Source organism: Nanorana parkeri, unplaced genomic scaffold, assembly GCF_000935625.1.
Source record: "Nanorana parkeri isolate BGI_ZX_2015 unplaced genomic scaffold, ASM93562v1 scaffold963, whole genome shotgun sequence".
NCBI classification, from domain to species: domain Eukaryota; kingdom Metazoa; phylum Chordata; class Amphibia; order Anura; family Dicroglossidae; genus Nanorana; species Nanorana parkeri.
Genome location: NW_017307231.1, coordinates 400,297 through 425,346, shown reverse-complemented (window position 1 = coordinate 425,346; position 25,050 = coordinate 400,297). Strand labels below are relative to the sequence as shown.

General features: G+C 44.4%; 1 protein-coding gene across 1 annotated transcript in view; it reads right to left on the bottom strand.

Moving 5' to 3' along the window:
- The window catches only part of MARCH6 (membrane associated ring-CH-type finger 6), a 499,681-nt gene that overhangs the window by 100,300 nt on the left and 374,331 nt on the right, over positions 1–25,050 (bottom strand). Inside the window, exons 16-17 of the mRNA XM_018566614.1 lie at positions 16,739–16,920; positions 3,300–3,434 (exon numbers count right to left, since the gene is read on the bottom strand). Coding sequence (XP_018422116.1) covers positions 3,300–3,434; positions 16,739–16,920 — 317 coding nt within the window. The remainder of the gene's footprint in view (positions 1–3,299; positions 3,435–16,738; positions 16,921–25,050) is intronic.

Here is a 25,050-nt window from a genome sequence, read left to right as displayed (position 1 = left end):
CTCAGGAATGGATATATGGTGTCTGTGTATAGGTTTGTATAGGTTTGTAACCTGAGCCAGCACTACAGGAAGAGGCCCTGAGCTGCAAAGGGAAGTTCTCCCCAAGCAGAGAAGACATGAGGATTTAAAAGGAAGAGCAGCAAAGAGAAGGGAAACTACCATGGATTACAGTAAGGCACATATTACAGTATTGGTTTATGTTAAAAAATCTGAGGGTTTAATGTCAATTTAAGTACATGACAGGGGTACCCCAAAGGACAATGCAGCCGATTCTTAAAGTCTGCCCGCCGAGGTTACTGTACTAAAGGCCAGGTGTTGTCCCACTCCTGAATGAAGAAAGAAAATAATTTACATAGATGAAGTTTCCTGGACACACCTTCCAGGTCCAGTGATATACCTTATGTAAAGTAACCTGAATAACCTACTTCTCTTAAGACCGTGTTTCTAAAGGCTGTCAGTGACTAGGTCAGTGCTTGCAGACACTGCCATACCTCTTGACTCAGGGAAAGCTCACCCACAGTGATGGCCAGCCCCAAGCAAGCAGACACTATCAGCGAGGCACATTACAAAGTACCCAGGAGTGAAGAAAAAGAGTTGATTGGCTCTCTAGCAGGTATATATCTGCATATATTACCTATATGCTGTATTTGGTATATATATTCAATAAAAGGATTAGCAGACAAACAGTGTGCAAAAGTACAGTGTGACATTCTTACTAGAATTCTCACTACATTAGATTCTTCTATATCCAAAAGTGTTACTGAAAGAGATGAAAATGATGTGGTAGTGCAAAAGACAGGTCCAAATCTTTAACAGCCAATATAGCAGAACACATTAAGGGCAAGGTTAAGTTTGTGTGTGTTCTGCATACTTGGCTTTATATTATAAGAAAATGTAATAATAATATAAAGCCAGAATTGGCTGTAGCTGTGCCACACTGTGTTCTGGTCTGCAGTCTGGACATGTGCTGGACTATCCAGGACTAGGACTAGGGCAGGTATGGCGTGAATCTGCTAGCAGCTGTTAAAAGAAAACCACACAGGTCTTGAGACAGCAGCACTGGAGAAAAGAGGTGTCCTTCCTCCTAAGCACAGTAGACAAAGCTTAGGCATGGCTAGTGTGGAAGGGGCTGTATATCCTAAGGCTGGCTTGCAGCCTTTCTTGTATAGAGTATATTTTCTAGTTGGTGGCACTATATAACCCATGGTGATATACCATTCCTGTGTCCCTAAATGGATAGTATAGTTAAGTTCCATTCAAACGGTCGGATATGTTGCTGGGTTTGTTATTTGCACTGTTAATTGTTATAACACTTCATGCGTAAAAAAAAAAAAAATTAGTTGAACAAAAAATATCTTTCTTTAATAACATCTTAAGCAATAATAACTTAAAGTGGACCTTTACCCACCTTTCACTAAAAATCACAGCAGCACGCAGCTCTGCATGCTGATTTAAAATCATCTTACATTCATTCGTTTAAAAAAAACGCATTTTTCATTTAATTACAAATAGAGTTCATCCCATTCCTGGTCTAGTTCTGGCACAAATTATGTATTTATCCAAGCTTTGCATCCTGGGAAGGTTACATCAGCAGAGCATTGCTGGGAAATCTCATTTGTAATCTAATGAGATCTCAGATAAAGGCATTTTCCTCCCCTGAGATTTTCAGGAAGAAAAGGGAGAGCTAGTAACCTGCCCTTAGTTAACATGGCCACTGCCAGAAGACTGGGAAAGAAAAGAGAAATAAGGTATGCAAAGAATACAAAGTGAAGAAAACATAGGAAACCGGCGCACCGATCTAAGTGCAGTATAAAGTAACTATTTAATAAGGTTAAAAGTAATGCACTTATAGGATATTAAAAAAACATCTCGCCTGTCACGCATCAGATGAAAGTCCCATCTCAGCTGCTGGTCCGAGATTGCTATCAAGATATGGAGAGAGCAGAGTCCAGTTGGAGAGAGCAGAGTCCAGTCGAGAGTCTCCATATCCTGATAGCAATTTCGGACCAGCAGCTGAGATGGGACTTTCATCTGATGCGTGACAGGCGAGATGTTTTTTTTAATATCCTGTAAGTGCATTACCTTATTAAATACTCACTTTATACTGCACTTAGATCGGTGCGCCGGTTTCCTATGTTTTCTTCACAGTGGTGTTACATGGATGTTTCCCTATCCAACCAACTAGGCTGCAGGATCGTTGCATACATCTTCTCTGGAGTAATTACCAGTATAACTGGAGTTCATTTGATACTATCAAAATATAGTCCATAAACAATTGATCTAGTTGCGCAAGTTGAGGACTTCTGTTTTATAAAGAATACAAATTCTGCATTTATCTAGAAGTGACTGTTTGTAGATTGTCATTTACTAGGGATGAGCTCTCCTCCTGGGCCGCCGCACTCAGCCTCCTGTGACAGACCAGGAGAGCGGTTGTGTGGGGGCGGAGACAACTGTCACAGGAGGCCGGGCCGGTGGTGCATGGGAGGAGTCAACTGTCAGAGGAAATCAAGCTCTCCTCCCCGCACCGCTCACTCAGCCTCCTGTGACAGCGAGTCAGGATGGAGAGGGGGTACAAGCACTCAGCGATCAGTGATCGCTGAGTGTTTGTAAATAAATGAGGACAGAGTTCGTTTATTGTGTCCCCAATTATGAATGAATGGGAAGTGATCTACATCACTCCCTGTTCATTCATGATTGTGGACATGGTAAACATTCTATCTCCACAAGTTATGAATGAACAGTATATCCTCAGTATAGAGGATTCCTGTTCATTTATAACAGGGGATGCAGAAAACGAGATTGAGGGCTCTGTGTTCTCAATCTCTTTTTCTATTTTAAAAGGGAAATATCAGGGATCTGTTTAGACCCCTAATATTTCCCCAAAGCACCCAACAGTAAAGTAAAAAAATAAAAATATTTAATAAAAATAAAATAAAAGGTTAGAAAAATACAACATTTTCGGTTTCGGTCTGACATTTTTTTTGTTTCGGTTTTTAAAATTTAATTTCGGTGCACCTCTAGTCATTACTAAACATTTCTAAAGGTGTGTTTGTTGTTATTTTAAAGATATGAGTAAAGGTCCACTATAATAGAAAGACTAGACTTTCTATTCACTCTTTATGCAACCGGTTAATGAAGCTTCCATACAATTCACTTCAATCTATTTTAACATCCACTAACAAAGAATAACAGGCATTACAAGCAATTACACAAATAATAATGGCAATTACACTTTCCAATATCTTAACTGCATAATACAAACTATATTTTATAAGACATATTTGTATATGCAGACTTACTTGCCAGGGGTAAAATAAGGGTGTCTGATCCAAAGGCACTCTAAGAGGTGCAACTATTACTAGTTCAAATAAAAGTCCAAGCAGAAGAGGAACACCACCAGCTAGAAGAAGGGCCACAACAAGTGTCTTCATGATCTAGTTTGAAAATAAAAATACATAGTTAAAGTGAAACTAAACTCAAAAATTAAATAAAAATAACTTCTACTCGTATTATATAAATAATCAATGACTGTGTACCTTATTTTGTTATTCTTCAGCTCTAAATGCTCCAAAATCGGTTTTATTTTTCTCCAGCCACAACTTCCTGCCACAAAGTGGCTACTTTTCTTCTCCATGGTCCCTATGTGTCCTGAAAAGTAGCCATCCTCTGTGCTAGTTCATGTGAAGCACTACAGTCAGACATGAGAACTATGAAGTTCTCTAACTTCATCTTTTTAGAACCCTCCATGTCTCCGTCCACAAATCCTCCTCCCATCCAGACTGTGCTTTGATCACTGGGCTGAGCTGAATGTCATCATGATTCTTAGCTCAGCCGTTTTCTTTCTACACTAAGTTTCTGAAGACATTCAGCATGTCAGCTGTCAGCAGGCTCAGACTTTTCTCTGTGTCTGAAGGATAAAGCTCCTACTTTTACCACCACTGAAATAAAAACATTTTTCCTCTGCACTGACCATCTTCAAGTGGAAAGTGTTCATCAGCAAAGGGCGCACTACACACCAGTGTATATACACTCACAATATAGATATACAGTATCTCACAGAAGTGAGTACACCCCTCACATTTTTGTAAATATTTTATTATATACCGTATTTTTTTGTGTATAAGATGCTACTTTTTCATAAAAATCTTTATCTAAAAATAGACGTGCGTCTTATACACGGGGGCCGCGGTTTTGAAAGTGCTGATACAACTGCAAACTAGCCTCACGGATTGCAGAGACAAGATAACAGTTCTCCTCCAGTCATAAATCTTTTTAACCTGACGTGAGCTGTTGCTGGGGAGATCGTGTAGGCAGTGCCCAGAGCGGTAATGTCGGAGTATTCTGTGACCATAAAAATGTCAGAAAGTGAAAAACAACCTGTAAACTCTCTAAACTCATGGTATGGTGTCAAACAAGAGGTGATTGTAAAGTCCTTCAAGAAATGTGGAATCAGCAATGCCATGGACGGAACTGAGGATGATCTTGTATATATAGACAGTGACTCAGCAGACAGCAGTGATGCAGCAGAAGTTGAAGAAACTGATATGTTTGAAGCTAAAAGTGATGAAGAAACCAGTGATGCAACAGAGGCTGAATAAAGTGATTGGCTCAGAGGTAAGTGTGATGCATAATATCATTTAAAATATTGATTTCTGAATTTTGGGTAAGAAAAGTTGGGGGTGTCTTATACATGGGGGCGTCTTATAGACGGAAAAATACGGTAATTGTATGTGACGACACAGAAGAAATGACACTTTGCTACAATGTAAAGTAGTGAGTGTACATCAGTGAACATTTGCTGTCCCCTCAAAATAACTCAACACACAGCCATTAATGTCTAAACCACTGGCAGCAAAAGTGAGTACACCACTAAGTGAAAATGTCTAAATTCTCTAATTTTCCCTCCCCAATTTCATGTGACTCGTTAGTTACAAGGTCACAGGTGTGTTAAATTTTGTGTTATCGCTCTCACTCTCTCATACTGGTCACTGGAAGTTCAACATGGCACCTCATGGCAAAGAACTCTGAGGATCTGAAAAAAATTATTATTGCTCTAAATAAAGATGGCCTGGGCTATAAGAAGATTGCCAAGATCCTGAAACTGAGCTGCAGCACGGTGGCCAAGACCATACAGCGGTTTAACGGGACAGGTTCCACTCAGAACAGGCCTCACCATGGTCGACCAAAGAAGTTGAGTGCACGCGCTCAGCGTCATATGCAGAGGTTGTCTTTGTGAAATAGACGTATGAGTGCTGCCAGCATTGCTGCAGAGGTTGAAGGGGTGGGAGGTCAGCCTGTCAGACCTCAGACCATACGCTGCACACTGCATCAAATTGGTCTGCATGGCTGTCGTCCCAGAAGGAAGCCTCTTCTAAAGATAATGCACAAGAAAGCCCGCAAACAGTTTGCTGAAGACAAGCAGACTAAGGACATGGATTACTGGAACCATGTCCTGTGGTCTGATGAGACCAAGATAAACTTATTTGGTTCAGATGGTGTCAAGCATGTGTGGCAGAAACCAGGTGATGAGTACAAAGACAAGTATGTCATGCCTACAGTCAAGCATGGTGGTGGGAGTGTCATGGTCTGGGGCTGCATGAGTGCTGCCGGCACTGGGGAGCTTGAGTTCATTGAGGGAACCATGAATGCCAACATGTACTGTGACATACTGAAGCAGAGCATGATTCCCTCCCTCCGGAGAATGGGCCGCAGGGCAGTATTCCAACATGATAACGACCCCAAACACACCTCCAAGACGACCACTGCCTTGCTAAAGAAGCTGAGGGTAAAGGTGATGGACTGGCCAAGCATGTCTCCAGACATAAACCCTATTGAGCATCTGTTGGGCATTCTCAAATGGAAGGTGGAGGAGCACAAGGTCTCTAACATTCACCAGCTCCGTGATGGAAGAGGACTCTAGTGGGAACATGTGAAGCTCTGGTGAACTCCATGCACTAAAATAATGGTGGCCACACAAAATATTGACACTTTGGGCCCAATTTGGGTAATAGCCACCATGAGGAGCTATGCCGCTGAATTCTGCCAACTGTCCAAAGAATAAACTCATAAATATGCTGTGTCCTTCAATGAAACCTGGAAGAAAGTGGCACAAGAAAACTGTGCCAGCACCCCTTATCAGCAGGAGTGTAAAGAGCAACTGGGAAAAGTTTCCTAGCCTGCTAATCTTTCGCTTAAGTGATTTCATGCAAGTACCATGTGACATGATCAGTGAAAATAGTTCTCTGCATCATTTCTTGTATACATGTAGCAGTATGACCTTGTGAAGAGCCTATACTAAATAAATCCCACTGCCACAAAATTTTATTATACACGGCTCAAAAAAATTAAAGGAACACTTTGAAAACATATCCGATTTTCAAAGGGGAAAATTATCATGCTGGATAGCGGGGCATGCTCCTAATGAGAGGGCAGATGGTGTGCAGGGGTATCTCCTCCCAGATCTGGACCACGGCACCACTGAGCTCCTGAACAGACTGAAGTGCAACCTGGCGGCGGCTGATGGACCGAGACAATGTCCCAGAGGTGTTCTATTGGATTCAGGTCAGGCGAGCGTGGGGGCCATTCAATGGTATCAATGTTGTCATCCTCAAGGAACTGGCTGCATACTCTCGCCACATGAGGCCGGGCATTGTCGTGCACCTGGAGGAATCCAGGACCCACTGCACCAGCGTAGGGTCTGACAATGGGTCCAAGGATTTCATCCCGATACCCAATGGCAGTCACGTTCTCCACGGCTTCTCCAGACCCTTTCATGTCTGTCACATGTGCTCAGGGTGAACCTGCTCTCATCTGTGAAAAGTACGGGGCGCCAGTGGCGGACCTGGCAATTGTGGTGTTCAATGGCAAGTGCCAATTGACCTCCACGGTGCCGGGCAGTGAGCACAAGGCCCACTAGAGGACATTGGGCCCTCAGGCCCCCTGATGAAGTCTGTTTCTGATTGTTTGGTCACACCAGTGGCCTGCTGGAGGTCATTTTGTAGGGCTCTGGCAGTGCTCATCCTGTTCCCCCTTGCACAAAGAAGCAGATACTGGTCCTGTTGATGGGTCAAGGACCTTCTACGGCCCTGTCCAGCTCTGCTAGAGCAACTGTCTGTGTCCTGGAATCTCCTCCATGCTCTTGAAACTGTGCTGGGAGACACAGCAAACCTTCTGGCAATGGCACGTATTGATGTGCCGTCCTGGAGGAGTTGGCATGCCTGTGCAACCTTTTTAGGGTTCAGGTATCGCCTCATGCTACCAGTAGTGACACTGACTCTAGCCAAAAGCAAAATTATTGAAAAACAGTCATAAAAGATGAGTAGGGGAAAAAAGGTCAGCAAAACCATTCCTGTTTTGGAGGTCATCTCATTGTTGCCCATCTAGTGCACCTGTTGTAAATTTCATTAACACCAAAGCAGCTGAAACTAATTAACAACTCCCTCTGCTACTTAACTGAACTGAACAATATCCCAGGAGTTTAATTGACTTGATGCTATACTCTGATTAAAAAGTGTTCCTTTAATTTTTTTGAGCAGTGTATTTTAAAAACATTTAGGCAATATAATTTAATCAGATGAATAAATATATACAAAGGCAAACTTTTATCAAACTACTTGTTTGGCACTGGTTTTTAAACGTAAATGAATGTATGCGTGGGGCAAGAAAAATTACTAAGGGGCACATTTATGAAGCAGTGAATGTGACTTCCACCAAACGGTCACTGGTGTGCTTAAAGGCAGTCATTGTGGGAGATAGACGGACAGGTTGGGGTAGAGAGTTGCATAGGATGGGAGAGACTCTAGTGAAGTCCTGGAGGAGAGCATGGGAGGCGTTGATGAGGGAGCTGGAAAGCAGGTGGTCTTGTGAAGAGCGTAGAGGACGGTTAGGGTAATACTTTGAGACCAGGTTGGAGATATAGCCGGGGCCAGAGTTGTGGATGGCTTTGTAAGCGGTTAATATTTTGAATTTTATCCTTTGGGCTATAGGAAGCCAGTGCAGGGATTGACAGAGGGGGGTTGCAGACACTGAGAGGTTGGTTAGGTGAATGAGTCTAGCAGCTGCATTCATGATAGACTGAAGGAGGTATATCCTGTGTAGTGGAAGGCCAATGAGGAGGGAGTTGCAATAGTCCAGACGAGAGATAACAAGGGAGTGGATGAGTAAATTTGCGGTTTCCGAAGGTGAAGGCGGCAGGATTTGGATAGTGATTGGATGTGGGGAAGAAAGGTGAGGTCCGAGTCAAGGATGACACCGAGGACCTTGGCATGGGTGGAGGGCTGGATACTTGTGTTAACAATCTCAAGGAAAAAGTTGTGGGAAGGTGCACGGTCAGGAGGAAATATCATGAGCTCAGTTTTTGAAAGGTTGAGTTTTAAGAAGTGTTGCGACATCCAGACTAATATGTCAGTTAGTAAATTAGTGACACGCAAGGACACTGAGGGGGAGAGTTGCGGAGTAGGGAGATAGATTTGAGTGTCATCGGCATAGAGATGGTATTGGAAGCCATGTGAGGCTATTAACTGACCAAGAGAGGAGGTGTAAAGAGAGAAGAGAAGGGGTCCAAGGACAGAGCCTTGGGGGATAGGTAAGAAGAGAACCATGAGAGAGCAGAGTATTGTAGGCCAAGTGAGTGGAGTTTTTTGAGGAGGAGCAGGTGGTCCACAGTGTCAAAAGCAGCAGAAATGTCTAATAGCAAGAGTAAGGAATAGTGGCCATTGTGTTTAGCTGTTAGTAAGTCATTAGTGAGTTTTAGGAGGGTGGTTTCAGTGGAGTGTAGGGGGCGAAAGCCGGACTGTAAGGGATCGAGAAGGTTATCAGCGAGGAGACAACTCAGGCTGCTGTAGATGAGGCGTTCTAGGAGTTTGGAGGTGAATGGGAGTAAGGAGATTGGTCTGAGATTATTGAGGTCGGTAGTGTCCATTGATGTTTTTTTGGGTATTGGGGTGACCAGGGCATGCTTTAGAGGGGAGGGAAAGATTCCAGTAGAGAGTGAGAGATTGAAAATGTGAGTAAGAGAGTGTAGGATAGAGTAAGAGGGTGACCAAAGTAGTGGTGAGGGAACAGGGTCAAGGGGGCAAATGGTGAGGTGGGTGTCAGAGAGAAGCTTTGTAACCTCCTCTGTGGTGACCGGGTCAAAAGAGGAGACTAACAAGTGTGATGGTGGGTCTGGAACATGAATAGGGGAAGGTGACTGCACAGTGGCGATCTGATCCCGAATGTTATCTATTTTGTTTTTGAAATGAGTGGCAATGTCCTGGGCAGTGAGTGAGTTAGTGGGTGGTGGGGGACATAGTAAAGAGTTAAAATTGGAAAAGAGGGGGGCGTGGCCGAGCTATGGAGGAGTGAGGAGCGTGTTGATGCAGCTCCGGTCCTCACTATCCCTACTACACAGGATTCCCTACCTATTTAAGCCTTGCACCGAGATGAAGAGAGGAGGAAAGAGGGGTTCACAATCCACCCCCAAAACAGCCTTCAAACGGCTGTTTGACACGACGGGACCGTCCCCGAAATCAGGGCCTAAGCGGTCACCAGGACCTGGCTCACCTGCGGCCTCCAGTACGCGGCACCTGCGAGGGGGGACGCTGTCATCGGGCACTCCTGACCACCCAGCTTCTCCCGCAGATCTCTCGGGATCTGTCCCCGAATGCCGACCAACACTCTCCCCAGTGGGCGTAGCCGCCGCTGTGGCCAGCAATCCATTGCGAGCCCTTCTGCCGACTGTAGTGCCGGAACCGCCCACGGAATCAGGGCCTGTGCAGCCGCCGAGACCGGATCACCCCTGCCCTCCTGTCAGGCCACAAACAAGGGGCCTTCACAACCCTGGGGACCGCATCCACAGCTGGAAGCCACCCTGAGAGACCTCTTGCGTGCTCTCCCTACAAAAGCTGACTTAGCAAACTTGATCCCTACTAAAGCAGATTTCGAGACCTTTACTCAGCGCATTGAAACGTTTCGAGACCTTTACTCAGCGCATTGAAACGGCTTATAAGCAAGACCTTGCTGAAGTGAAGGAAGAGATCTCCACGGTCAACACCAGGATTACGGCTGTAGAACACTCACACTCTGATGTCCTACACAGACTGACCCGCATAGAAGAAGCCCAGACCCTACATCGACAAAATATGATTGCCATGATGCTCCGCTTAGACGATCAAGACAACAGGGGCAGAAGAAATAACATACACATACGAGGGGTCCCGGAATCCACGAATCCCTCTGACCTTAAGGTTACGGTACAGGGAATCTTTACCTTGACCAGCCTCCAGGTTCCCAATGGAGTTGGATAGAGCCCACTGAGCCCTAGACCCTCTGACCCAACTAGACCACGGGACATCATATGTCGGGTTCACAACTACACTAGAAAGGAGGCGATCATGCAACAAGCATGGCGTAAGGGCCCGTTAAACTTTAACGGAGCACAGGTACGCCTATTTCCGGACTTATCCAGAAACACCTTGCCGATGAGACGCTTGCTGGGACCCCTACTAGACGCCATACGGTCTTCAGGAGCTACCTACACGTGGGGTTTTCCCTTTCATTTGATTGTCCGGAAACACAGTGAGACATTCCTGCTGAAATCGCCGGAGATGTTGCCAGACTTATTTGCGTTCTTGGATATCGTCCTGGTGGATGTCCCAGACTGACTCTGCTCTACACCAGCTACAGCCTGGGATCCGTCCGGTGGTGACCCTCCTTCCCGATCGGATCCTAAACTGCCTCGCTCTCCCAGGGGAGTTCTTTGCAGAGCTCGGCGACCCTTTAGGAACCGCAGATCTTCGTCCCTCCAACCATCTCAAAACAAACCATAACCTCCTTCACTCCCGCCTGTTCCACGTTGTCACACCCTGATGCCAATCGTCCAATATGGGGCAAACGCCACACCGCTACTGATTTTCCCTGCCTTCCAGTATACCGAGCTACCCCACTCAATTGTTGAGGGTGCCTACAATGAGACTCTTAGACCCCCCCCCTGCTTGCCACCCCTACCTGCAAGTCCACACCTCCCCTTTTTTATTATTCTCCTCTAACAGATCTGGACACAGGGGGTCCAGGGCGGGCGCTGTGGGGGGCACACCCAGGCCACTGCTGTCCTCTTCCTTAACCTTTGGTACTCTGGATGGGAATACCTGCCGTGGGCTTTAACATCCTTACCTCACACTTACTCTCAAGCCCCCCTGCTGTTTTTGTCCCACTATGAGCGATGGCCTGGGGGTCCCCCCTGGGGCGCCGGTTGTACCTCCCCCCTTTTGTACTGTGTAGTTCCGGACCATGCTATTGCTTGCTGTCTCCATTGGTCTGCAACAAGGTATTTTATGTACTAACACTTCAGAGTATATCTCACCCCCCCCCATACTATCTTAGGACTTCATGGATAACTGAGTGGCGGTTGGCCATACCTGGATTGGTGAAGCACTCTTACACCATCTTGCTGCAATATCAATATTGTATACTATGTAACGTGTAAAGAAGCAATTTATCTATCTCTCTAGGGGAATCCCTGATCTGACCTCCTCGCCCTATGAACGGACTACACACTACATGTGCAGCCGTAGGATCCATTCTGTGGCGATGGGCTGTGCACCTCGGGGGACCCTCTTTTGAGATCTGTCGAGAGATATGTTACGCTACAAGGAGATAGATTTCTGTTAGATTGCGCATGTTACTCTTTGGTGTTGGGTTCCTCCCCCTCGGTCTTTGCCCTGCTGGAACTGAGCCCTCCCATGACCCTCCAAATACGAGGGGTCTTGGAGACTGTGGGACAGCTAACTGGTACATCCACCTTAGACCACTTATGCTCCTCCTCACCTGCTGAGCACCTGAGTGTTGAACCCATCCTTGGCCTATGGGGCCATCTGGGGTGCCCACCTCGCCTCCCCCAGGTACCTATGTTAGTGATTATTTTACCTTCCACTATTGAGATACCCGGAGTGATATATATCTCTGCACTCCGTCGGCTGTTGCAGATCCCCTTTACCACATTTATTATTCTCCTCCTTACTGCTAGGCAGCTGCTAATGATACGGCCCCAATGCTGCCTGGACCTGATACACTACCCCCATGTAGGATGACAATCGGAGGTCTGCGCACTTCCCCATAAGTGCAGGGCACCACAGGCTTTCATAGGACCCCCTACAACTTATTTCTGTGACTGTTGGCAAATTGTTTGTTGTGATATTTGCTTGTTATTTATCGTACTGTGTGATATGCAGGTTCTGTTCCTCTCCAATGTCTTATTGGGAAACTTTGTTTGTAACATATCGTATTACTTTACTCTGTTACAAGATATGGACCCGGAGCTGCTCCTCAGCCCCACGACTTCTGAGTTTAGCCTCCCCCACATTAGGCCTTACCCATCTAGGGATCTAATCTTTGGATAGGTAACTTTGAGGTTTGATCCTCAATTAGAATTTGTCCTTGTGTCTACTCTCTCTGTTCTATCTCATTCCAACCTATCCTCTAGCTTCTCTCCTTACCGCATTCGAAAGGGAATGCACCGCATCAGGATGCCTCAGACACGCGGTATCGTTCATCAACGGCCTCTTGCTAGCTCCACCTCCTGACTTCGTCCCTCCCTACCTACAGAAGTGGGAGCGGGACTTGAGGATCAGCGTCGGGATAATTATTATGGCTACAGAGGTGAAGTCCTGTCTTCCCTAGAACAGCGCTTCGGGGACCAGGTGAATCTGCGGATCAGCTTAATAGGCGGGCAACCCACAGAGGAGGGGATAGTAGAAGTGGAGGGTCTGGTGCAGAGAGAGATGGAGCTCGAAGACCATTACCAAGCACTATACTGGTTTGCCAACCGGTGGCAAGTGAAGGCGGGCATGCACTATTCCCTAGAAGGTGATGACCTTTGCGGCCCCGGATTATTGTGGGAAGCGTTTGGGGAGAAGGCTGATTTTGGCAGTCCCGAGGACTATCGCTTCTGGGACATTCAAGCCAAACGGCAGGGGAGGTTGCAGACTATGGAAGTCCATGCCTTGGAGACCGACCTGGCCTGGCTGGTCCAACAAGAGTGGTGCCTAGAAATGGACTACGGGGAGCTGCTGGAAAGTGGTCTGCTATTCCCTTTCCGAAGATGAAGACCCAGTGGAAGCCATATGCCCAGAGACTGTGGATTTCATGGACTTTTCTGTGGAGGTTGTACAGATTGCTGAGTCCTCAGGTGAGGTGCTGGCAACAGGGCAGAGTGCCGCAAGCCTCTGCCTGGTACACCCCCGGAGTTCCAGGGAGAGGAGGCAGATGGCCTCTCTCCCCAGAAGCCTTGTGATTTCCAGGGAGAGGAGGTAGCGGACCTCTCTCCCCAGCGGCAGATGGAGATCCAGGGAGAGGAGGTAGCTGACCTTTCTCCCCAGCGGCAGATGAAGGTCCAGGGAGAGGAGGTAGCTGACCTCTCTCCCCAGCGGGGGATGGAGATCCCGGGAGAGGAGGTAGCTGACCTCTCTCCCCAGCGGGGAATGGAGATCCAGGGAGAGGAGGTAGCTGACCTCTCTCCCCGGCAGCAGATGGAGATCCAGGGAGTGGAGGTAGCTGACCTCTCTCCCCAGCGGCAGAAGGAGATCCAGGGAGTGGAGGTAGCGGACCTCTCTCCCCAGCGGCAGAAGGAGATCCAGGGAGTGGAGGTAGCTGACCTCTCTCCCCAGCGCAAGATGGAAGCCCAGGGAGAGGAGGTAGCCGACCTCTCTCCCCAGAGGCAGTGGCACCCGGAGTTCCAGGGAGGGGAGGTCAGTGTCCTCACTCCCCAACGGCTTTGTGGTTACCCGGGAGATGATGTGCGTGGCATCACGCTCCTGCGGCATAGTCAAGCGGACCAGTTGGAAAAGATTTTGGATTTGTCTTGTCAGACTAACACAGGTCCAGACCAGTTGGTGGTCTGGTACCTGGTTAGTCTACTGTTGGGAGGGGAGAAATGTGATGGACTGAACCGTCACTGGGGCTGCTGGAGGAGCCTGAGGGCTAGCCTCCTTCCTACGGACTATGGACCAGAACTATGGAGACCCCCCTCAGACCTCTTGGGGTTACATGGAACAATTCTACTAGGATACATGTGGAGTGGATATACTGTATGTCTCCCCCGACATTACAGACACACATCACTGTGTTCATTATAGGCAGCCGGCTGGCTGGAGTGACCATTGTTTGCAATGATGGGATTAAGTTCTTATCTAATTAAGGACATTCATCCCAAAGAGTGTCTGTGCATGAAAGACTTCTAATGCGGCACCTAGCTGTCTGGGGGAGGGGACACACTGCACTCTAATCTGATCCTGTCAGGTATAAATTCTGTGTGCTTCCTTCAATAAAGCAGATCTTGGTTTCTACCTCAACATTGGTGGTGTCTAATGCTTGAGTGGTTTAGCGTTCTGTCCTAATATATTGGTTCTGTCCAATAATTAGGCCGGTTTGGGCTGAGGACACTTGGATTCGGGTTCCAGCAGAGAGGAAGCTGTTTTCTGACGGAGGTACCCAGTCTGGGTTCCAGGAGGTCCGTCACAGTCTCCATGCTATGTTCACATCAGTTCCTAATTCTTGCTGGCGTTGTGGAAGTGCACCTGGGGACCTGCTTCATGTTTTCTGGTCCTGCCCTTCCCTCTCTTCTTTCTGGTCCTCGATTCGTAGCCTTGTTCAGAAGTTCACGGAACTGGAGGTCCCAATAGACCCGGCCTTTTTTCTACTACACTGTAACTCCATCTCCCGGAAGCAGTACAAGAAATCCATACTACCTCACCTGCTTAACGCGGCAAGACGTTGCATCCCTGAACTATGGAAGCAGACCAGACCCCCATCGATTTCCCTCTGGCTGAGGAAGGTCGGTGAAATTGAACGCATGGAAGATCTGATCTCCTTTGCCAGGGGCACGCACGCTCAGCATTGTACTAGATGGTTTTATTGGCAGGAATTCATTCTCTCCTCTGAATATAGCACCCTGCTACAGGAGGGGATTGGACCATAAGTGGAGCTGGAACAGCGGACGGAGCTTCCCCACCTTTCAACACCTCTACCTCTTTCCCCCTCCCTCCCTCCACCCCCCCCATCCTCACTGTCCCCCTCTTTTTGTCTTCTTGCTTCTACATATTTCTCTCTTTCAATCTGATTTCATCTCCCTGTGTAGTGAGGACCCTGTGATCTACCTTATATGTACTATGCCATACAGTTACTATATGTATTCATGACATGAATCTATCTCCTTGTATCGTCAGAAATACCACAGGATGTTGTTTTGCTCACTGACTCCTGGACCCCTACATATTGGGACCTTATTTTCTCTTTGATGTTTTTAAGGCTGTCTTACCTACGTCTTTGTCATTGTTCTTAGCAATCTTTTTTGTCTACAAAATGTTTTTAAAATTTCAAAATAAAGAATTTATAAAAAAAAAAGTGGAAAAGAGTTGACAAGGTTTGGATGAGAGTGTGTTGATAAGAGTAACAAAATAAGTCTGTTTGGCAGCACGGAGGAAGGAATTATATTGTAGGATATATATACATTTATATGTATATATGTAATATCTATGTACTATAACATTGATAGTGACAATGTTTGTCCTAAAAGAGGTTCTCCTTTAAAGTGTATGTCTGGAAAAAAAATATGCAGTACATCTCTGCAATACATACATATTTCCCCATAGTTTCTTTCTTAAAAAATGCTGCAACTACAGAAAAATCCATGTTGATCAGCCAGTAATTATGCTCCTAATGTTTTGTTTAGGCTGACAAAACAGTGTTTCTGCTATACACAAAAATGTTTAGAGCTCACTGGATTTCTGACAAGATTATAAGGTATTTGTTAGCATCCAGAGTGCCTCCAGGTGGCGCTGGAGCTAAGCCCTGCAGTTCCTGTGCTCACCTGCAGGTATCTCCAGGCAGCCAGGAACTGTTAGGTACCAGACCACCACTGGGTGGTGCTGGAACCTGCAGCTCCAGTGCTCACCTGCAGGTGTCTCCCAGCTGCCGACACTTAGCCCTCACCTGGCACTTCCTGGGAGGGTATTTAAACCCTCCCTGCAGTCAGGATGATGGCTCAGTATTGTTTCCTGTGAGTCCTGAATCCTGAACACTGTTTGCAGTCCTGTTTCCTGTGAGTCCTGTTTCCAGTCCTGAATCCTGAACCTTGAACCCTGTTTGCAGTCCTGTTTCCTGTGAGTCCTGTTACCAGTCCAGAATCCTGAACCTTGTTTGCAGTCCTGTTTACTGTGAGTCCTGTTACCAGTCCTGATTCCTGAACCTTGAACCCTGTTTGCAGTCCTGTTTCCTGCGAGTCCTGTTACCAGTCCTGAACCCTGAACCATGTTTGCAGTCCTATTTCCTCTGTATCCTGAGTCCCAAGTCCTGTCACCTGATTATAGACCTAAGTCCTGATACCTGCTTGTAGTCCTGTTATTGTTACCTGTATTAAGCTATTTGCTCCTGTTATATGTTGTAGGTGGGTATATTTAGTTGGTGTCACGTTAATTATTCATGTTTGCTTTTGGGTGTTTTATTTGGTTGTGCGGTTTACAATAAACTGGATATAACACATTTGCCTTGTCCAGTGTGGTCATACGTGTTTGGTCTTCCCGTGTAGGTACCTGCATGCGGTGCGGGGACACCTGTGCACGGTACCGTGACAGTATTTTATTGTATTTCCTGTGCTTGCAGCATTTATAATACTGAACATTTTGTCCAAACATACATTTTAAAACTTTTTATTTAAAAAAATTAGTATGCAAACACTATTTGTAACTTAGCTTAAAAGACTTACCATAAGAGACCATTCTTTAACTTTCAAAACAATCGCTTGACGTCCTTGAGGCATCCATGCAACTAATACAGTTATTGCTCGAATGGCAAGCCAACAAACATAGAGGCCACAAGCAGCTGTGTAAAGTTCATGTATTTTTGCAGTTCCAGTCCAAAATGACATTAGCCAACGTCCTACACATACTAGACACACAAAGGAAAAAAAGAAAATCCTCCAGTTACTTAGAAAGAAAAGCATTCTACAGCAAAAACACTTAAAGTTGAACTCCAGGGAAACAGCAAACATATAAAAATACGTATGAACAAAAACATATAAGGAAGTTGTTATACCTGACAAAGAGTTTGTATTTCTGTCCATCCACAGCCGCTGAGATTTACGCAGCCCTGCCACATGACAGCATCCTGTGTGGCAGGGCAGACAACCTATTTTCTCTTTCGCAGTTAAGTACTACTAACAAGTCTTTCCCCTCGCCTAGCCTGTGACTGGACAGTGAAAGGAGGATGAGGAAAACCTGCTGTCTCCTAATAGCATGTCCTAATAGACATGACCACTGCAGCACATCTGACTAGCGGTTTGTGTTGCTTCTCCCCCTCACAGCCTAATATAATTTCAAATTCAGCTTTAAAGCAGAACTCCAGGGACATTTTTTTAAAATTAACCCTTGCAGTTGGGCTACCCATACACTGCAAAGGTTAAAAGAGAACTACGGGGGACACCATTTTCTTTTTTGCATTTCTAGCTTCCTAATGATACAGGAGTACATTTTGTGTTTGTAAAAATGCACCATAAGCTTACAATTCAATGTAATATACTATGGGTGCGTCTAAGCTCTGTGCTGAGAAGCGATCCCGACAATATTGTCGGGATCCTCCTCTCCCATTGAGTGACAGCAGATTGTCTGGAAACAGCAGTGTGGTGGAGAGAGGGAGGGGGACAAAGGACAAACTGCAGGATGGAGATGCAAGTGTTGTCAACCTGTGACCTGGCATGAATAAACTTCTTACTGTCACTCAATGGGAGAGAAGGATCCTAACAATATTGTCGGGATCGCTCCTCAGCAAAGAGCTTTGCCCTGTTGGTTATGTGTTTAGATGAAGCACTAAGATATTGAGGAAACAAATTAGGTTTCAACTTGCTTAGAAGAACACTACATGTATGAATACAGCATTGTGAAGAAAACATATAGAGAGAAAATTTGTATCATAGATAAGCATGCACATAGAGACTAGCATTGCACCACAACGCCATCTACAGCTTAAAAGACATATTAAAAGTACAATTTTTCATTTATATAGTGCCAACATATTCCACAGCGCTGTACAATCGTTTAGACAAGACAAGTCAGAAACACTGACAAGCATCACCGACATACAGAACAGTAGGTGAGGAGGACCCTGCCCAAACAAACTTACAGTCTAAGAGGAAGGGGACCAAAGACACAGGTGGGGAAGGGAAGACTAAAGATGTATACCAAATAAAATAGAAGGGGATTTGGGAGTACTGTGAAACGGGAGCAGAAGGGAAGGTTGTATAGGATGAGAAATCAAGGGTAGAGCTGATAGGCATCTCTAAAGAAGTGTGTTTTTAGTTTTTTTTTTTAAAGCACTATATATACATATCAGTACATTAATATATATTGTTGTATTTTCAGCACCCCTTCTCAACAGCATATGCATTACTATATGACATTTAGCTTCTTTTGAAGGAAACTGTAATGATCCTTTGGCAATGGCTTATTGAGTGCATCCACAGTCATATCTTCTGATGAGCAATACTGAATGTCAATAATGGCTTGCTCTTTTGGTAGCCTGCTTTCATAGGTGTTTTTTCTTCCTTTGCATTTGACAAGTGGAATTGTTCCAAAATTTCTGTAATTTTCTGACTTTAGTTGAGAAAATAAGTTCCATCTCCTTCCCTCTCTATTTAAATTCCCAGATAGTGACTGATGTTTCCTAGCTCTTTCATTTAAAGTTTTGTTTTAGTTTGTGAACTATTTGATTGCTTCTCCACAGTACTTCTTAGGTAGGTTGGTGTCTAACAGCATGCATCTAGCCATTTCTATAAGAGTGCAATTTTTCCGTTCTGCCACACTATTTTGTTCAGGAGTGCATGGTGTGGTTAACTGGTGTACTATACCGTTTCTTCAAATATGATTCCACTTCCATACTGATGTATTCCATTCCGTTGTTGGTGCATATAATTCCTGGTTTCCGTTGGAATTTGTTGCTGGACAAGGCAACAAGCTCTTGAAGTTTTTTTGATGTTTCATTCTTATGCTTCATCAGATAAGTTGTTGTGTACCTGGAATAATCATCAATGAAAGTCAGTAGATATCTGTCCCTGCCTGATGCGGGAGTTTTCATTGGTCCCCACAAGTCCCTGTGTATAAGCTCCATGGGGTGGGTGGTTTTTCTTTGGGTGGCCTGTGGAAGTGGGGTACGTGTGGGCCTTTGCTTCCATACAGCATTTGCATGTCATGAGCATTCGGCAGGGTAGTACGGTTATATCTTCTTATAAGCCTCTCTTTATCAAATCTTTTATGGCTTTCAGGTTTTTGGTGCCCTAGTTGTCTGTGCCATAAATGGATTAATTTGTTGTGTGGATTATGAGAGAAACATACTTACCTTCTCTTCGTTCCAGCTCCAGCACTTCTACTCAGTGTCAGATGCATCTCGTTGCAGTGCTCAACAATAGTCAGCCAGCATTGATGTATTCCACTTGCCCTGATATAGTTTTTCCATTGTGGCATTGTCATGTAAAACCATTCACCGTGTTAGTCGTGTACTGCACCTAGATTTTCAGGAAAAAAGTCCAAGTGTGAATGCAGCAAGTAAATCTTCAGTGACATACTGCATTTCATGGTCCTGTATGCTGTTATAAGTTTGTCAACCAGCTGAATGTACTTCGGTGCTCTGTAGTTGCCAAGAAAAAAAAGTCTTAACAACATCCCGGAATGCTTTCCAGACAATCATCTCTGGCCCCACAAACAGATCTTTGAACTGCTCGACATGACGTATGTGATCTGTGGACCAATGAAAATACCTTACTTATTCTTGGCATGAGTTATCCTTAGAAACATTGTTCTCAAATAACTGAACCTTTCCCTTCTTTGTTCAACACTTTCATCAGTTTGAGTTTCTGTGAAGCAGGGACAAAAATATATTTGTTGGGTCAACAAGTGGTTTATGTGCCACATTTTTCTGTCCTGAAACCAAATGTATTCATTTTTAATGTAATGCCACTTTTCTGCACAGCTGTCCCATTCGCAGATAAAACAACAGTACTTATATCCAAGGTGCATTCCAAACAGCAGGGCCACTACTTTTAGATCTCCAGAGATATTACACTTGTACTTGGTGTACTGGATGTACAACAGTTCTATGTTTTTGTAAGTTTCCTTCGTTTGCCAACAGATACTAAAGGGTGTACACTGCAGTTGTGTAACAAGACAGCCTTGAGGCCTAATATTGATGAATCAATAAAGAGACACCATTCTAGTGGGTCATGCTCACAACCCAAAGCCGTGAACAAACCATCAATGTCAGTAGAGATAATGAGGTTAAATGAAACAATGACCTATCAGCACACTACAAAGTGGAATGGATGAACAAACTAATAGTCCCAAATGGTCCCAAGAAACTGACGGTAGGTGTACTGCTTTTGGCACAAGTAGAGGGAGCCAGCAACGTTAAAACAACAAACAAAGAAAGAAACAGAATGCCAAACCTAGCGCATTAAGTGTGGAAATATAAATACCAAATATTGTACATTAGGGATTGCACTCACAAAATTAGTTGGAGAGGAATACTTTAAAGCAATACATACTGAATCTTTGTCTTCAAACAACCAACCTGGGGCAGTGAACTACTAACAGGAAACTGTATGGGTGGAAACTGCTTAGCTGGGGACAAGGTTACAAAAACGAAAAACGACCCAAATCTGATTGTGTACAATATATGAGACCCAAAACATTTTATTCATAATAAAAGCAAAACTGGTTGCATTCACAGCGGTACTCTTAAGTGTGAATGGTGAAAGACAGAGCTGCTGAGATCCTTCCCTGTCCGGTCCTGCTGTCAAGTGTGAAGAATGTTTTCTTCGTTGTAGCTGTCACAAACAAGCTGGGGCTGAAGCGGATGGGAGATTGAAGCACCTCTCCTTGGTGTTCCTGTGATAGCACAGGTACACAGTCTACTTGCTGAAGTGAGCTCTTGGCTGTCAGAAAACACTTCCAGGTTGGACTCTCAGAACTGGTTACAACAGCTATGAGTTTCAAGGAACTCCTCTTTGTCAAGCCAAGAAAGATCAAGAACGGGGCTGGTTGTATAAATCAATACCCAGGGGATTCATTGAGTAAAGGGGTTGGAATCAGCACAAAATGATTGCTGGTATTAGAAACAGGGAAGATACATTAATGTATAATGTTATCATTTCTTGCAAAATAAATTAATTGTAAATAAGGACATAAACTAATGGCTGAATAATTGCTTGTGCAGTGTCTCATGATTACTGAAAATCATAAATTATATGTTATAATCAATACAATAGACCATGAGTCGCATGAAACAAATGGATTTTACATAGTGCACATTCACATGCAATCAGTGCTGCTTCTGGCTCCATGCAGCTGGGAGGAGATTGGTGAACGGATGTTTGCTGGCCTCTCTACCCGCCGACAGCTGTGATGCTGGTCCCAAAACCCGCTGGACCAGCAGAGCCTGGGAAGTAAGGAAGGGGGAAGTCACTATTCACCGGCCTCTGGAAGCCGATCTGGCAGCAGCTGGGCCCCCAGAATTGCTTCCAGTGTAAAGCTGACCGCCAGCTTTACACATCTAAACAGAGTTCAGGCGCTATGATAGAGGGGCCCGCTGCCATCGATGTACGGCATATGCCGCTGGCAGCGAAAGGGTTAATAGCTCATAGGAACTAGGAATATATGATGTCTAAACCAAACAGCGTCCTGGTGATGGCTCTGAGGAAATAAATAATGGGAGTGACATGTAACAACGAGTATCACTTGGCAGTACTTGATAAAATGTAACAGTGCTGCAGAGTAAGAAGAAGATTGAGAGGGGATGCTGGGGATGTGAACTTAAAAGAGAACTATGGGTCAACCTTTTTTGCCCATAGTTCTCTTCAGGGTCACAGGAGGACATATACTACTGTCCTCCAGTGTCCTAAAACTCAGTATTGCCCACTATATGCTGAGAGCGCAGAGCCGCGCCACAGCTGGGACGGATCCTGACAATACTGTCGAGATCCACCCCACTGGCTGATAGACAGCTGGCTCACCGCTCTAAGCAGGGAGAGGATCAGGAAATCAGCGATCGGCGGTATGTGTTCGCTGACATGCTTATTAATAGAGCCGACCTGTGAATCTTCAGTGTCACAGGTTGGCTTGAATTATGAGGACAAGTATTTTTCACTCACCCCATAAATCTCCTTTAACTATGGGACACTAAGAAGGAGAAATGTTCAGATGCCAGTTCAGATACCAGTGCAGATACTTGGCATTGTCACAAGAATTACCAGGGTTGCAGAAATTGCAGCTGGGACCCAGCTCTGGTGCTTCACTACTCCTGAAATCATTAGTCTGTATTGTTTTAGAAAAAATTTCACATGACAATAAATAAAAATGTATCAGTATCTGTGAGTACTTGGACAAGTATCAGTGCTTGAAAAAATGGTATCAGTGCATCACAAAAAAAAAAAAAAAAAGTGCATTAAAGCAGGGATGCGCAAATCCCAGGAGCACCGTAAGCTCCTTAAAAATGACAGCTGCTTCCTAGCTTTATAATTTTTCTCTAGTCTAGTCTTGGACCTGGAAAAGTATCTGTACATTTACTTGTACCGAGTACGGTACTTGGTATCTGAACATCCCTACTAGGAAGATAAATATATTTGGAATCACAATCTATATTGTCAACACCTAATGTTCTACAGCTGCTACATTGATGATAACCTTACCATTTGTGATGGCCGGGTAAATATTCAGGATTTTGTAAGTCACTGTAATAATACCTTAGGTCAATATTTCACCCACGTGTGCAATCCTCGTCACTTGGTCTTTCTAAACCTGGAACTCTGCCACAAATATCATCAGATTATTACCCACAGGGGGCAATTCCTACCTGCAGTTCCAAAGTTGCCACCATCCATTGTGGAAAAACAGTGTCTCAGGCTGCACAGAGATTACAACCAGGGTAGTTGCGCTAGGATATATTTACAGAAATTAACCAGCTGCAGCAATATCTATCAACGTGATCAAGTGTAAGCCGGGGTGCTGCGCTTGGTTGTGTGTGATCCACCTTTTAATTGGTCTTTAAGTTGTGTGAAAATGTGAAAATATCACAAACTAAATACAGTGCCACTGATCAAATCCTAATTGCGGCTGTATACTGAAAATACAAGTCGAAAAAAGGAAGGTAAATGTGTTCGTGAATAAATATTAAATATTATTAAATATTATGTTAACAATGTAAATATCGCAAGATATGTGTAGCATATGTAAATAAATAAAATATTGTCGTGTGGAAACAAGTTATATTGTGAATAATAAATAAATAAAATCTGGTTGAAAAATGTGTAAACGGGTGAATTATTCCATCTGGCAATCAAAAATTAGAAAATAAAAATATGAATAAAAAATGGAATAAAAACTATTTGTATGGCCAGTCAAAAGCTACAAGCCAAAGTGCACAAAATTCTTATAAAAACACATCTACTGATATAAAAGGTGAATAAAATATAGTGTATATAGAGGTGTATGATCGGGGATTATGAGCAGCAAGATACTATTTTCCTCCGAGCAGCATTGGAAGTCAAGTGTCGTTTACTTATAGTTCTATTGATGAGTCCGCAGAGGGAAAAATTCTTCAATAATAGTCTCTCTGCCCTCTCCTGCCGTCAGGCTGCACTTCCTCTCATCGGCGGTGTTTGGACAGCCTCCAGTATGGATGGAGAACCCTCCGGAGAGATCAGCCAGGAAATGAGGGGGGGACCGACCATAGAAGAAAAAACAGGATTTAAGTGCAGATGCAAGATCCTTTATTTAAAAAGTTTAAAAATGATTGCACTTACAAACTTCCGTTGGTAAAACCGCGTATGCAACCTGTGTAGAACCTCTTCCCAGGGTGTCAGCGAGGAAACGGAGCACTCCCTTTACGCGTTTCGTCCTGAAGACTTTTTCAAAAGGGTACTGTTTCCTATCTGACACCGGAACTTATATAGCCAGAATAATCTAGTTACACCTTCTTTTCACTGATTGACATATAATCCTCTACCTTGCTGGCCAGTTTACCACAAATCAGTACAGCCTGGAACAGTTCTCAATCAGTGTTCCAGAATTGCACAAAAACAAAAAGAAGAACCTCTCCTTTTTATTACAAAGAGTTGTATTATTGTTGTATTAACAAAAAGAAGAACCTCTCCTTTTTATTACAAAGAGTTCGAAAAGATACTGCAGAAACATTGGCCTATCCTAATGAAGGACAAAATCCTAGGACCATTGATCCAGAAAAAAACAAAGGTTATATATAGGAAAGCCCCCAATATTAAAAATCAGCTAGTTCACAATGTAGTCGTACATGTAATAATGTGCACACTCTCTCTCTTATAACGCTCTCATAGTGCTTTTAATGTCTATACGTTGTATATCAATGATTTTTCTTAATAATGTACCTTTTTAACTAATGTACCTTTTCTAATAATGTTATTACCAAGTACCGTACTCGGTACAAGTAAATGTACAGATACTTTTCCAGGTCCACTTGTGCACAGAGATTACGATACTCTCGGTTCCCATCTTAGTATCAAACTTCACAAAAAGGGTTAACCTGCAAATTGTATTAAAGCGGCTTTTGTAAAATATCTCTTGCCTCTTCTTAGTACAAAAAATAGGTTGTCGCCCAGCAAACCTAATAGCGTACTCTTCCTCTCCCTGTTTAGCCCAGGGATAGGCTCGGACCAAAGCTGTGCCGGACATTTTGCCAAGTACAGCCCTTAGTGAAGGACACTCTGGGGGAATTTATCAAAACTGGAGCAGACAAATCTGGAGCAGCTGTGCATGGTAACCAATCAGCTTCTCTCTTCAGTTTAGATTTGAAAATGAACGAGTGAAGCTGATTGGTTGCCATGCACAGCTGCTCCAGATTTTGATAAATCCCCTTCTCTGTCTAGTCACTGGCCTAGTTCCACAAGTACAAATACGTTTCAAATACAAAGACTGCTTGTGGTACCCTGTGCTGTCCTCGGACCCCTATTCAGCCCTGGGCACAAGATGTTTGCTGCTACTGGCTGCTGTTTTTTGCAAA